Source organism: Pistacia vera, unplaced genomic scaffold (genome assembly GCF_008641045.1).
Source record: "Pistacia vera cultivar Batoury unplaced genomic scaffold, PisVer_v2 Contig581, whole genome shotgun sequence".
NCBI lineage: Eukaryota > Viridiplantae > Streptophyta > Magnoliopsida > Sapindales > Anacardiaceae > Pistacia > Pistacia vera.
In genome coordinates this window covers 592,591-605,496 of record NW_022196425.1, presented here as the reverse complement: position 1 = coordinate 605,496, position 12,906 = coordinate 592,591, and the positions used below count along the sequence as shown (strand labels likewise).

General features: G+C 32.1%; 1 protein-coding gene across 1 annotated transcript; it reads right to left on the bottom strand.

Annotated features, from left to right (window-relative positions):
- Nucleotides 1-9,821: 9,821 nt before the first annotated feature.
- Nucleotides 9,822-10,317, bottom strand: LOC116109518 (non-specific lipid-transfer protein 2-like). The gene has a single exon (XM_031395743.1). It carries the CDS (start codon nucleotides 10,265-10,267, stop codon nucleotides 9,980-9,982), a length of 288 nt encoding a protein of 95 aa, XP_031251603.1. The 5' UTR covers nucleotides 10,268-10,317; the 3' UTR covers nucleotides 9,822-9,979.
- Nucleotides 10,318-12,906: the final 2,589 nt, after the last annotated feature.

Genomic DNA, 12,906 nt, shown 5'->3' with positions numbered 1-12,906 from the left:
TACAAACCTACAGTTCTACAACAATTACAAAGGATTTTGTACAAGCTCTGTAGAAGTTTTTTCTTAAAAATTCTGAAAATTTACCTCCATTATTGCATTGTCTAATGTTCTTGATGCTTGCTGCCCACTTTCGTCATACCAGTTCATGCATCTGCAGGGTGATAAACGCAGCAAGTAGAGGGTGAAACTCAAAACGAGTCAATTAAAATTGAACACAAATAACCATTTTTAAAATGTAATTAATGAGCTAAGCCTTCTGAATTTAGTACTAATCATCAGAATCAAGCTGCAAATCTCTTTTCTGTATAAAGCTTATTGTTTGCACATTCTATGGCAAACCCGATTTCCATACCATTAACGGGAAGCCTAATATGGGATAAAAAAAAAAAGACAAAAAATATAGACAAAACAAACATTCTTTAGAGTTTTTCTCTGATTTGGACCTATGGCTGATGTTAAAACTAGGAGATCTTTATTTTCCTACTAAAAATCGCTCATGTTCTCACTGATACCTAACTTTGATACTTCTGAATAGTTTCATATAACGATTCCAACCTGGACCAAAATTTAGTCTCGGTATTCAATACCAAATTAGAAATATTTTATATTTTAAATAAGTTGATTCATGTATTAAGGTTGTTTTTGAAATAATTAAATTGATTAAAAGGCATGATGGTCATTTATCTTTGATAGAGAGATTACCGCAGTTAATAAAATAACTGAGGGGTCTTTTATCTCTATTCATTACGTATATTTTTCTTTGTCTATCAAAAGAAGAAATTGACAGTAAGGGAATAAAGGGAGAGATACAGTATCTTCTTTCACAATTCCATAAATAGATCACTCATGGATTCAGGTATGTAATACTCTTATCTTAAATAGTGAAAATACATTAAGTTTTAAATATTGGGATTTATGTTTATGCAATTTAGGGTATATAAATATGATTATATTATTTTTTCTTCACCATTGATGAAATTGCAATTAAGTTTTTACATGTGGTATCATAGCAAGGTTTAGAAACTAATGTATTTTTCATTTAGTTGATTTTTTTTTTTTTTTATATTAGGGTTGTTATGGTATAAAAAATTGAATTGGGTTTAGAAATTGACAAATAAGAGGGCTGTCAAATTAGATTGGGTTTGTAAATTTTTTGAGTTGCTCGAATGTTGGCCTGAATCAAATTTTTCCAAACACGTTTTTTCAATAAAATTTCAGAGATTTGGGTTCATAATATTTCTAGAAGTTAAGGTCAATATTTCCATAAATTTGGGTCAAATATTGACCTATATAATAACACTATTCCTTAAGTTGATCCAGCCCAATTTTTTTTTGAGTCTATTTTTAAGTGAGCCCAATTCAAACCCAAATAAAAGAAGTTCAAATCATATTTTTAAGTGCGCCTAATTCAAACCCAAACCCATTAAGAAATTCAGACCCAAATCCATTGTGAATAACCCATAAAAGCCCAACCCATTTAGTTAAAAATGGGTCAACCCAATCGGGTCAACAAACCTAGTTAGGATATGATATAGTGAACTGGTCCAGTTAATGATTCGAATCGGTCAACAGTTCAAACTAGTTCAGATCGTTGACTAAACCGGTCAACCATCAAAGTTACAATCAACCATCAAAGTTAACAGTCAATAGTCAATGGTCAACGAGTCGAATTGACCCAATTTTAATCTTAGATAATATTATAGTTATTATTTAAGTTTGATACTATATTATGTATGATTTGTTAGTCACCAAAGTTGCCAAATTAAAATGGTTATTTCATAGATATCAAACTAAGTTAGGTTCAATTACTCATGATCATTAGATGCTTTAAAGGGATGACATGATATATTTGACATGAGTAATTTGAAGTTCATAAATTATAGGATAGTTAAGGATCGCCCAAAGTAGATTAGTTAATCCTATAATTATGAACATAACTGTGGTTAATTAATATACTTGATTGGGTATGTTTAGTATATCCAAAGATGACGAACATATCTAACAAAAGTATATTTGATTACCAATTAAGAAAATTGCATCAATTAAGTTTAATTATCGTATATTATTATATCTCCCAAAGGAGATTTTCAATATACAATTATGTTTTTGCAACATCTGCTCTTCATGCCTTGTCTTTTGTTAAGTTTAATGGGCTCAATTATAATGAATGGAGTGAGTAGGTACAATATTACTTGGGTGTTCAAAATCTCCACCTTGCACTCATGACAAAGAATCCAACTAATCTCATTGAAAATAGTAATTTTTTAAAAACTAACCAGGAGCTTTTTTTCTTTTTATGCTGTGTGAAAATTATTTCATATTATTAATTTTGATGTTATCTAATATATTTATATTTTCATACGTCATATCCTAACAGTGCTATCTTTTATAGACGAAAAATTTCATCACAAAATAAATAATCTTTAATAACGAAACCATATTTTGTCCCCAATGACATGGCTTTGGGACGATTTTTTTTTTCTTAGGCATTTGGTAACGTGGCTAATTAGAGGTGAAACAAATGGGCCGGGTTAGGCGGGTCAACCCTAACCCGGCCCGCAATGAAGAGGGTTGAACCCAACCCGGCAGCAACCCCCGGGCGAGCCGAGTTGCAAAATGGCAACCCGTCGACCTGGCGGGTTGGCCGAAAAAAAATTAAAAAATAAAAAATTTAATTTGTTTTTTCAAATTACCCCTTTACCCTTGAAATATAGCTGTTAGAAGGGTCTTTTTCGTCATTTTTCTTTCCTATTTTTTTTCTATAAATTGGCCCTAAACTCTCACTTTTTTCTCACAACTCAAATTCTCTCATTCTCTCATATTCTCTAATCTCTAATCTCTCAATTATTCATTTATTCTCTTAATCTCTTTGTTATCAATTTGCTCGTATTTTAATTTTTATTAGTTTTTGCAATTTTTAATTCATATTTCCAATTTTCCAAATTCCAATTTCCATATTCCAATTCTCTTTCTTTAATTTTTATTTCTTCTACATCAATTTTTTTTTTTCAACTACAATGGATAGATATTTCTCTCCCATTAATTACAATGATGAAGAAAACTACTATCCTAGTACTAATCCCGCTGATTTTACTAACATAAATGTAGGAGGAGATTCAAATAGTCCTGTTTTCCCATTCTCAGAATTCGATACACTTCAAAATATGCCCCCGATTCCAACAGCTCCCAATGGTTCTAGAAGTCGTCCTCGTAATCGTCGTGCTTGTCCAACTTCATCTCAAGCTAAGGCAGGATCATCAACTGTCGTCGAAAGCGAAGACAGACACACATCAGACATTTGGGCGTATTTCGACAAGTTTTACGAGACAGAAAATGGCATTCAAGTCAAGAAAGCGAGATGCAAATACTGTGGAAATATTTATAAAGCTGATTCAGGTAATGATACTAGTACTTTGAAAAGGCATGCTAATAAACATATTAATCAACATGGAAATAGAGAAAGCAATCAAACTCAAATAACTAATATCGGTACTACTTGGCGTTATAATTCTGATGTATATAGGGAACAGTTAGCTTTATATATTGTTGCAACTAATCAACCTATTAATATGGCTGAAGATAAATATTTTGAAAGATTTGTTTAAAATTCATTTTTTTCCAGGATTTAAAAGTTATTCTAAAACTGCAAGTAGAAATGATTTAATAAAATTGTTTAGAAAAATAAAATTAGAATTAAAAAATAAAATACATACTTGTCATGTTAGTGTGGCTCTAACTGCCGATATTTGGAGTGATATAGAGCTAAACAAGATTATATTTGTGTGACTAGTCATTATTTTGATAATGAATGTAAATTAAATAAATCTTTATTAGGATTTAGATTAATGGATGTGGATCATAGTGGTTTAGAAATCTATAATAAAATTATTGAAGTTTTAGAAGATTATGATATTATTGATAAAGTGATAAGTTTAACTTTAGATAATGCAAGTTCTAATAGTAAAGCTATAGAATTTTTTCAAAATAATTATCTTTTATATAATAATTTGAAGTTTTTTCACCAACGTTGTGCATGTCATGTTATTAATTTAATTGTGAAAAGTGGTATGAAAACAATTAAAAAAAATATTGATAGAATTAGGGAATCTTTAGCTTGGATTACTAGTAGTAATAAAAGAAATGCTGAATTTCAAGAAGCTTGTATAAAATCAAATATGTCTCCTAGAACTTTTGCATTAGATATGCCTGTTAGATGGAATAGTACTTATTTAATGCTTGATTCATGTTTACCTTATGCTAATATAATTAGTTATTTTGTAGCAAATAATAGAGGTCCTCATCATTTGGTAGAAAATGATTGGAAGATAGCTAAAGTATTTCATTCTTTTCTCAAATGTTTTTACCAAGCCACTTTACAACTTTCTGGTGTGTATTACCCTACTAGTCCATTGGTAATACATGCAATTATAAAAATTTCCGAGTTATTTACAAAAAACAAAGATGATGAAATTTTACATGCACCAATAAAGGCAATGGAAAATTTTTTTTTGAAATATTGGAGACCCGTTCCTTTTCTTTATTGTTTAGGTGCTATATTTGATCCTAGAATTAAATTAGCACGTTTAGAAAATGGTCTTGACAATTTAAGTGAAAATTTACAAAACGAATCATATATCAATCAAATAGGAGAGGTAAAAAATAGTCTTTTCGAAGTATATTTCCAATATGAAAACAGGTATGGGAACCCGCAGTCGCAAAGAGGCGAAATATCCAGAGAAGCTGTAGCAGAAGAAACAAATGAAGACTTATTCTCTTGGAATGCACTGAATAGGCCGAAGAGGACCCGAGTCCGAAGCACAGCCTCCTCTTCAGAAGCACCACCACCAACAACAACAACAACTAATATGCTGTCCTCCATGGAGTCGCAGAGTAATGAACTTCAACAATATTTGGCAACCCCCGAAATGTTTTCAACAGGTCACTTTGATCTCTTAGAGTATTGGAGAGCCAGAAAATGTATTTTTCCGGTATTATCAAGACTTGCCTTGGATGTTTTCGCTGTTCCTGTCTCAACCGTCTCATCCGAACAAACATTTAGTGCAAGTGGAAGAATTTTAAATGAAAGGAGGACTAAACTTTCACCACAAATGATTGAAGTCCTCACATGTCTTCGAGATTGGGAACGGTCGCGCCATCAAGGTCAATACGAGGTTGTCGATGATATTTTAATAGAATCATTTCAATTTTGTAATATAGATGATACAGATGAAGGAGGTCCTAGTGAACCCCAAAATTAGTTGTTTTGTAAATTGTAACTTGTAAATTAATTATCAATTATTGCACTGTTTTTTCTTTACCAAGTTTTTGTCCCATTGGGTTTTTCTTGGTGAGGTTTTTAACGAGGCAATAATTATTGTAATTTCTTATTTTATTTTTTAATAAATGAATAAATTTAATTATTCTTATATTACAATTTTAATATATTAAAATTGAATTAATATTTGGAATGTCAACAAAAAAAAAATTAATTTAATTTAATTATTGATATTTGAAAAGAAGTTAACACTTAACTAAAAACAATTACATTTATTCATTTATAAATTGTTAATTATTCATTTGAAAAGTTAATTAAATATTTAAACTTAAACAAAATAAAACAAAACAAAATCAAAAAAAAAAAAAAAATCAAAAAGAGGGTTAACCCGGCCCAACCCGTGGCCTAACCCGGCGGGTTAGGGTTGGCGGTCCGGGTTGGGCCAGCCAATTCCCCAACATTGGCGGGCATAACCCGGCTTGCCAATGTTGCCGGGCAGGTCAGGACCAACCCGCCACTTTGCGCAACCCGCCACAGGTTGAGTCGGGAATTTTTCACTTTTTGTGATGAAAATCTTTGTCACATTTTTTTTTAATTTTTTGTAGTGAATTATGTCAAATTATTTTTTCTTTTTACATTGTGTGTGAAAATTATTTCATACTATTAATTTCGATGTTGTCTATTATATTTATGAGTAATGTTACGGCACCGAAATTTTACACTGAATTTTTGTATCGAAAGACATGACAACCAATCAGATGCGACCACATTAGAGTCTTTCATGAATGAATGACTGTCCAATATTTATGAACACCGGTCTATATTTAATAGATTTTTGTTCATATTATATAGACATGTGTCTATTTACTATGAATGAACATCTACTTAAAATAAACGTCTGTCTAAAAAATTTTAAAAGAAAAATAATAGATGTTCGTCCATCTTATATGGACGAGTGTCTATTTACTATAGAAGTGGTCCATATAAGATAAGATAGATGCCTGTACAAATAATTTTAAAAAAATTTATATTTACTATAGATGGTACGGACGCCCGACCAAACAATTTTAAAAAAGTTTGCATTCAATGTCCCTTGTTTATATTCATTAAATTTTTGCCATTTAACTTTTGTCAATGTTTAAAGTAATTGGACAAATTTTATTAAATTTTTGTCAATATTCAAAGCAATTGGATGGACGCCCAATTAAATAAATTAATGCATTAAATAACTTTTGTCAACTTTTGGACAATTAATGTATTTAATAAATTTAAATTTTAAAATTTGTTAATATTAAAAGATGGGGTGTACATAACTATGGATAGTCGTCCTTATAAGAGGACGTTCATAAATAATTTAGGATAAATTTTTTAAGTTTAAACTATAAATGGACATCTATTTTAGGTGGAGGGTCATCCATATAATATGAATGATAGTCCATTTCAAATGAACGATCGTCTATATTTAATGAACGGTCATTCATTCACGGAATATTTGTTAACGTGATACATGGCTTATCTGAATCAGTGGATACGTCGTTCGATATAAAAATCTGGTGTAAAACTTTGGTGTCCATAGCATTTTTCTGGATAGAAAACACATCTCCCATGAATGAACGGCCGTCTAAAAATTATAGATTATCGTTCATCACGAATGGCCGAGCGTCTACAAAAATATTAATGAACTCTCGTTCATACTATATAGACGAGTGTTCATTTATTATAGACAAGCATCTATATAAGATAGACGTCCGTCCATATATAATAGATGACTGTCCATATGCAATAGATGATTGTCTATATTTTATGAATGACTGTTTATCATGAATGGACGAGAGTCCATAAAAATGTCAACGGACAGACGTCCCTATCAGATGGAATTTAACCCACATTTGAGATTTGCTCCTATATAATACGCCAGTGTCTAGATACAGAGTTCCTCTTGCAGATAAAAAAGTGTTTCAAAATGAATGTAAATTCAAAACTTGTTTTCAGAGGTCAAATTAAGCAGAAGGTACTGTTTTGGCATTGACTTACCAATTAAATTTCACTAATAACAACACTAATAACAATGACCACACAAAAATTGATAAGAAATATGGAGCAAGTGGGTAGCCCTTGCAAATGTATAAACATAATGATGATATGGACGGCCCTCCATTGCATATGGACGGCCCTCCCTATTAAATAGATGGGCGTAAATCCTTTTATTTTTTGGACAGGTGTTCATTTTATATGAACGCCCATCCATCACATATGAACGGCCCTCCCTATTAAATGGATGAGCGTCAATCCTTTTATTTTTTAAATTTTCTGGACAGGTGTCTATTTTATATGGACGTCCATCCATAGTAAATGGACACCCATTCATATAATATGGATGGACGTCCATTTGTGATGGATGGTCATCTATAAAGTATGGACGGTCATCCGTGATTGTTGGACGACCATCCATTCAAGGGAGACGTGTTTTCTATCCAATGTGTCTGCGTCTGACTGGATGTCATGTGGTTCGATAAAAAATTTAGATGCAAAAATTCTGTGTCTGTAGTATTATTCTTTCTGTCCAACGTGTTCGCATCTGACTGGATGCCACATCGTTCGTTAAAAAATTTCAGTGCAAAAAATCGGTGTCCCTAGCATTATTCTTATTTAATTGGGTGTCCATCCAATTGCTTTGAATAGAGCTGGTCAAGGACTAGTCCCAAGCAAGCCCAAGCCTCGGCCCGTTTGGGCGTTTGGGACTGGTCCCAAATGGGACCAGTCGCTCATGGGCCTGGGATCGGTCCTAGGCCCATGAGCAATTCTAGGACTCGGACCTGTCCCTAGGACTGGTCCTATGGGCCCAGGATCGGTCCTATGCGCCTGGAAAATTTCTTTCCCCCCCTCGATTTTTTTTATATTTTAGGGGCGAAACGAAATTTTGTAGGGGGTTTTTAGTATTTTTTAGGGGTAAAATTTATAAATTTTATAAATTTTTTGGGGCCTGGAAAACTTTTTTTAATAAATTTTGTAAAATTTCCTTTTAACCCCTATATTTATTTTATTTCAAAATTTATAGGGGTTTTAATAATTGTACAAGGGACTAAAATGAAAATATGTAAAAAAATTTAGGCCTAGGCCTAAGACCGGTCCAAGGCCTGAGCCTTGGAGGAGGGCCCAGTGGAGGGACCGGGCCCTCCTTGGGACCAGGCCTCCTAGGATCGGGTTTTTGGGCTGAGTTTTTGGACCCAGTCCCAAATGCCTATCTCTAGCTTTGAATATAGACAAAAATTTAATGAAATTTGTCCAATTATTTTAAACATTGACAAAAGTTAAATGGCAAAAATTTAATGGATATAAACAATGGACAGGCGTCCCTATCCATTGAATGCAAATTTTTTTAAAATTGTTTTCTATAGTAAATGTAAATTTTTTTAAAATTGTTTGAACATGCGTCCATCTTATATGGACGCTCATCCATAGTAAGTAGATACCCGTCTATATAAGATGTAAGGGCGTCCATATTTTTCTTTTAAAATTTTTTGGATGGGCATCCATATTAAATGGACACCGGTTCATAGTAAATAGACACTTGTTCATATAATATGAATGAGAGTCCATTAAATATATACAGACGTCCATAAATATTGGACAGCCGTTCATTCACGAAAGACTCCAACGTGGTCGCGTCTGACTGATTGTCATATTCTTTGGTACAAAAATTTGGTGTAAAATTTTGGTGTTCGAAGCATTACTCGTGTTCCATTTGTGTTTATGTATTGAAAAATGCTACGGACATCGACATTTGAACCATGTTTGTGAACCGTGGTGGGAACCATGTTTAGTCCTAAGGTGACCTTTGAAAGAGACCATACATCCTATGTGTAAAACGTATTAAATTACTAGTTTGACCACCCCATAGTTTTTGTAACGCTAAAAATATCTAGATTATATGGTCTTTTAAGATAAAGTGGCTTCATCTTTATTCTTTAATTTCTTATTAATAACAACTATTAACAAGCAATGAAGTTTCATTTAATAAGAGAGAGAAAAAAAACTCTCACTGTGCATTTTCAACTATAATATTGTAAACATTAATACAAATAATCACATTCTTTATTTAATACATTTATACCTATTATTATTATAGATACATTAATTATTGGTACGGAGAAAGAATTTTTTGAAAAAGTTAACGTATAGTAACCATAGATCACTTCCACTATACAAAATCTCATTATATATATATATATATATATATATATTATTAAATTGAAGTGCTTTTGATGGTTTTTGTTGAATTTAACTCATGTTATTTTGAAAGCTTGTTATTTATTGAAGTTTAATTTAACTTCGATGCTAGAACCGATGTCAAGATATACATGTATTATAAAATATTAAAAATAAAACATTTTGTTTTAGTTTTTTACCGACTTCACTCTTGTCGTTTTTAAGATCATATAATTACTCTAAGAGGAAGAAAATAAAAATTATAAAATTCCACGAATATTTAATCAGATTTATGATAAGTTTTGAGATGACAGTCATAAATAAATAAATAAAACATACAATAATTATTATTTATTCATAACTCATAATACATTCATCTCCATGAGTAGAGTACACTGTATAAAAACAACATACCATTGTTTACTATTACTTTAACCTTCCATGCCCCTTATTCATTAATAAAGTTTACATAAACTCTTGGTAAAGAGCTTTCGATCAGCATTTAGGGAAGGTAATACCACAGGTGCTGGCAACCTTTTTAGCATTGGGAGAGTTCACATATTGCCTCAGATTCGGGTCCTTGAGGTACCCACAAAGGCATGGCTTCTGCTCCCTCAGCTTGCTGCAGCAAGTCGGCGACGGTGGGGACGATGAAGTGATCGCTGGCACACATGAGCTCAACTCCGTTGGGCTACATGCTCCCTCTGCCACATGCACTTCCTTGAGTGATAGTATCACCACCAAACTCAACACTGCAACAAGAGCAACGCTGATCTTCTTCATGGTCGATCGAAAGAGAATATTAAAACAAGTGAAAAATGATGAAGGAGATTGTAGATGAGATGAGATGAGATGGTGGTTCTGAGTGGAGTTTGTCACTGAATTTATAGAGGAAGAAGTGTGAAATCAAATGAAGGAAGAAACATAGTTTGGCGTGTGAAATGATCAGAATGGACCTGGACAATTGAATTCGGCCGGTCCCACTTCGTTGAAACGAGTCCATTAGAAAGCAAACGTGTCAAACACACAGTGTATCAGAAAAGGCAAATCATTTAAGATTCAAAATTACTAAATTAGCTTGAAAAATATTGGGAAAAGACAATTTTTATTAAAAAAAAAATCCTAAATATAAATGTTTTGAATTTGAGTATAATTTGGAAGTTAAGTCTGTTTTTTATTTTCAATAGTCTTTTTTTTTAAAAAAAAAAAAAGTAAATAAGAGTTTTATGGATCACTCCTAATAATGTTTGAGAGGACCCAAACTTAAGAATTTGTGAAACTTCTTTTTGTTCTATTACCAATTATGTTTTCTTAACTAAAGAAAAACACAAAAAAAATTAACAAATTTTTTTTCTTTGATTAAACACATTTATAGTTTTTTTTCTTTAACATGTTTTTAAGTTTTAAAAGAAACTCAAGATAAAAATTGTTTTGAACAGTGGAATGCAATCGTGGGCGCCGCCGGCGATTCCTTGAAACACGAAGAGCGGGAGAATTCCCGGCCGTGCCTCCGGTAAGATGAGGCCGTGACATTCCAATGAGTAGAATGAGAAATCAGAGAAATAGAAAGAACAGAAAGAGAAAATGAGTAGAGTCATGAATAGTGGGTTAAGTCCCCAGCCGTGCCTCCGGTAAGATGAGGCCGTGACATATACCAGAGAGTGTATAGAAAAGAGTATGAGAAATAGAAACAGAAAGAGAACAGAAATGAGAAAAGAAGAGCGTAAGGAAAGAATTAAGAGAAAGAGTACGGGGATAGACGAGTAGAGGATTTACTTACTGAGCATTATTTTTTGCTCACCTCGTTATTTTTCTATGTTTTTGCAGGTTCTAGATGAGGACGCAGTCGGATGGATATCGGCGGGCGAGGAGGAGTAGTTACACTGTCCACCACACTTTTGAGAACTTTTGTAAAGGATACTGACTTTTGTAAAAGATTATGTAAATGAATAGAAATTTGAAAACAAAGTCTTACTTCTCACTAATTATAGCCATAATCTTCGTAAAGAATATTGACTTATGAGACCCTAATAATTGGACAAATATGAAGTTAATTTATATTACTGTCTTTATGAATTTAGTAGTTCCTTTAAACTTCAAAAAATAATGATAAACTTAAAAAAATGAACCCTCACGATTTTAGTGGATTTATGGAAAAAAACAAAAATTGGCATTCTCGTGGTGTCAGTGCGATATGCGGTCAATCCACATCTACTCTGCAATCTCTCATAAATAAAGATTCCAAAAATGAATTTGATGCTGCATTTACCTGAAACTTCGCCAATAATTCAATGCTTACTCTTTAATGCTTATTGCATTATTAGGTAATCAGTAGGGAAATAAATTTCCTTCTTTAAATGTGAGGGATGTGACACGTAGATTCCGAAACAAGTAAACTATTGGCTCTTGATGAAACACCACAGGATTAACTTCGGGATCAAAGATATTTATTCCTAACTTTCATTGCGTTTGTAAGTTCAGATTTTAGATTATCTAGAGTGCATTGTGATTTATTTAATCTTCTGGATTTATAGGATATTTAATAAATTTTAAGAATTAATTAAGAGATTAGTTTAAATATTCGTAATCTGACTTAATATCCAAAAAAAAAAAAAAAAAAAAAAAAAAAAAAAAAAAAAAAAAAAAAAAAAAAAAAAAAAAAAAAAAAAAAAAAAAAAAAAAAAAAAAAAAAGGCTTCTACATTTTCTTTAAAAAAATCAATAATTTATGTTAAACAGAAATTAAATCTTGAAAGAAATAGGTTTCATTAATTGGTTAATGTCTTTTCTCTTAAATATGTAGGACAAGACATAGCAGTGGGTAGCTGGGGTAACAAGAATAATTTATGATATTATAGACGTTTACCTTCGGCGTCACGGTCACGGTGAAACAGATGGCAGTCTTTTCATGGTTGTACAATTATTCAATAATGGATTCAATTACAGATTTTGACACTTGGAGATTAATCTTCATCTTACTGCTGATATAAATACAAACCTACAGTTCTTCTACAACAATTACAAAGGATTTTGTACAAGCTCTGTAGAAGTTTTTTTCTTAAAAATCTGAAAATTTACCTCCATGATTGCAAAGTCTAATGTTCATGATGCTTGCTGCCCACTTTTGTCATACCAGTTCATGAATCTGCGGAGTGACAAACTCAGCAAATGGATGGTGAAATTCAAAACGAGTCAATTAAAATTGAACAGAAATAAGCATTTTTAAAATGTAAATAATGAGCTAAGCCTTCTGAATTTAGAACTAATCATTAGCGGAATTAAGCTGCGAATCTCCTTTCTGTGTAACGCTGATTATTTGCACATTCTATGGCAATCTCGATTTCCATCCCATTAACAGGAAGCCTAATATGGGATTAAAAAAGACAAAACAAACATTCTTTAGAATTCTTCTCTGATTTGAAT

Bases quoted from the DNA above. Each gene is read 5' to 3' on its own strand.
- LOC116109518 (XM_031395743.1), bottom strand. From the start codon at position 10,267: ATGAAGAAGATCAGCGTTGCTCTTGTTGCAGTGTTGAGTTTGGTGGTG.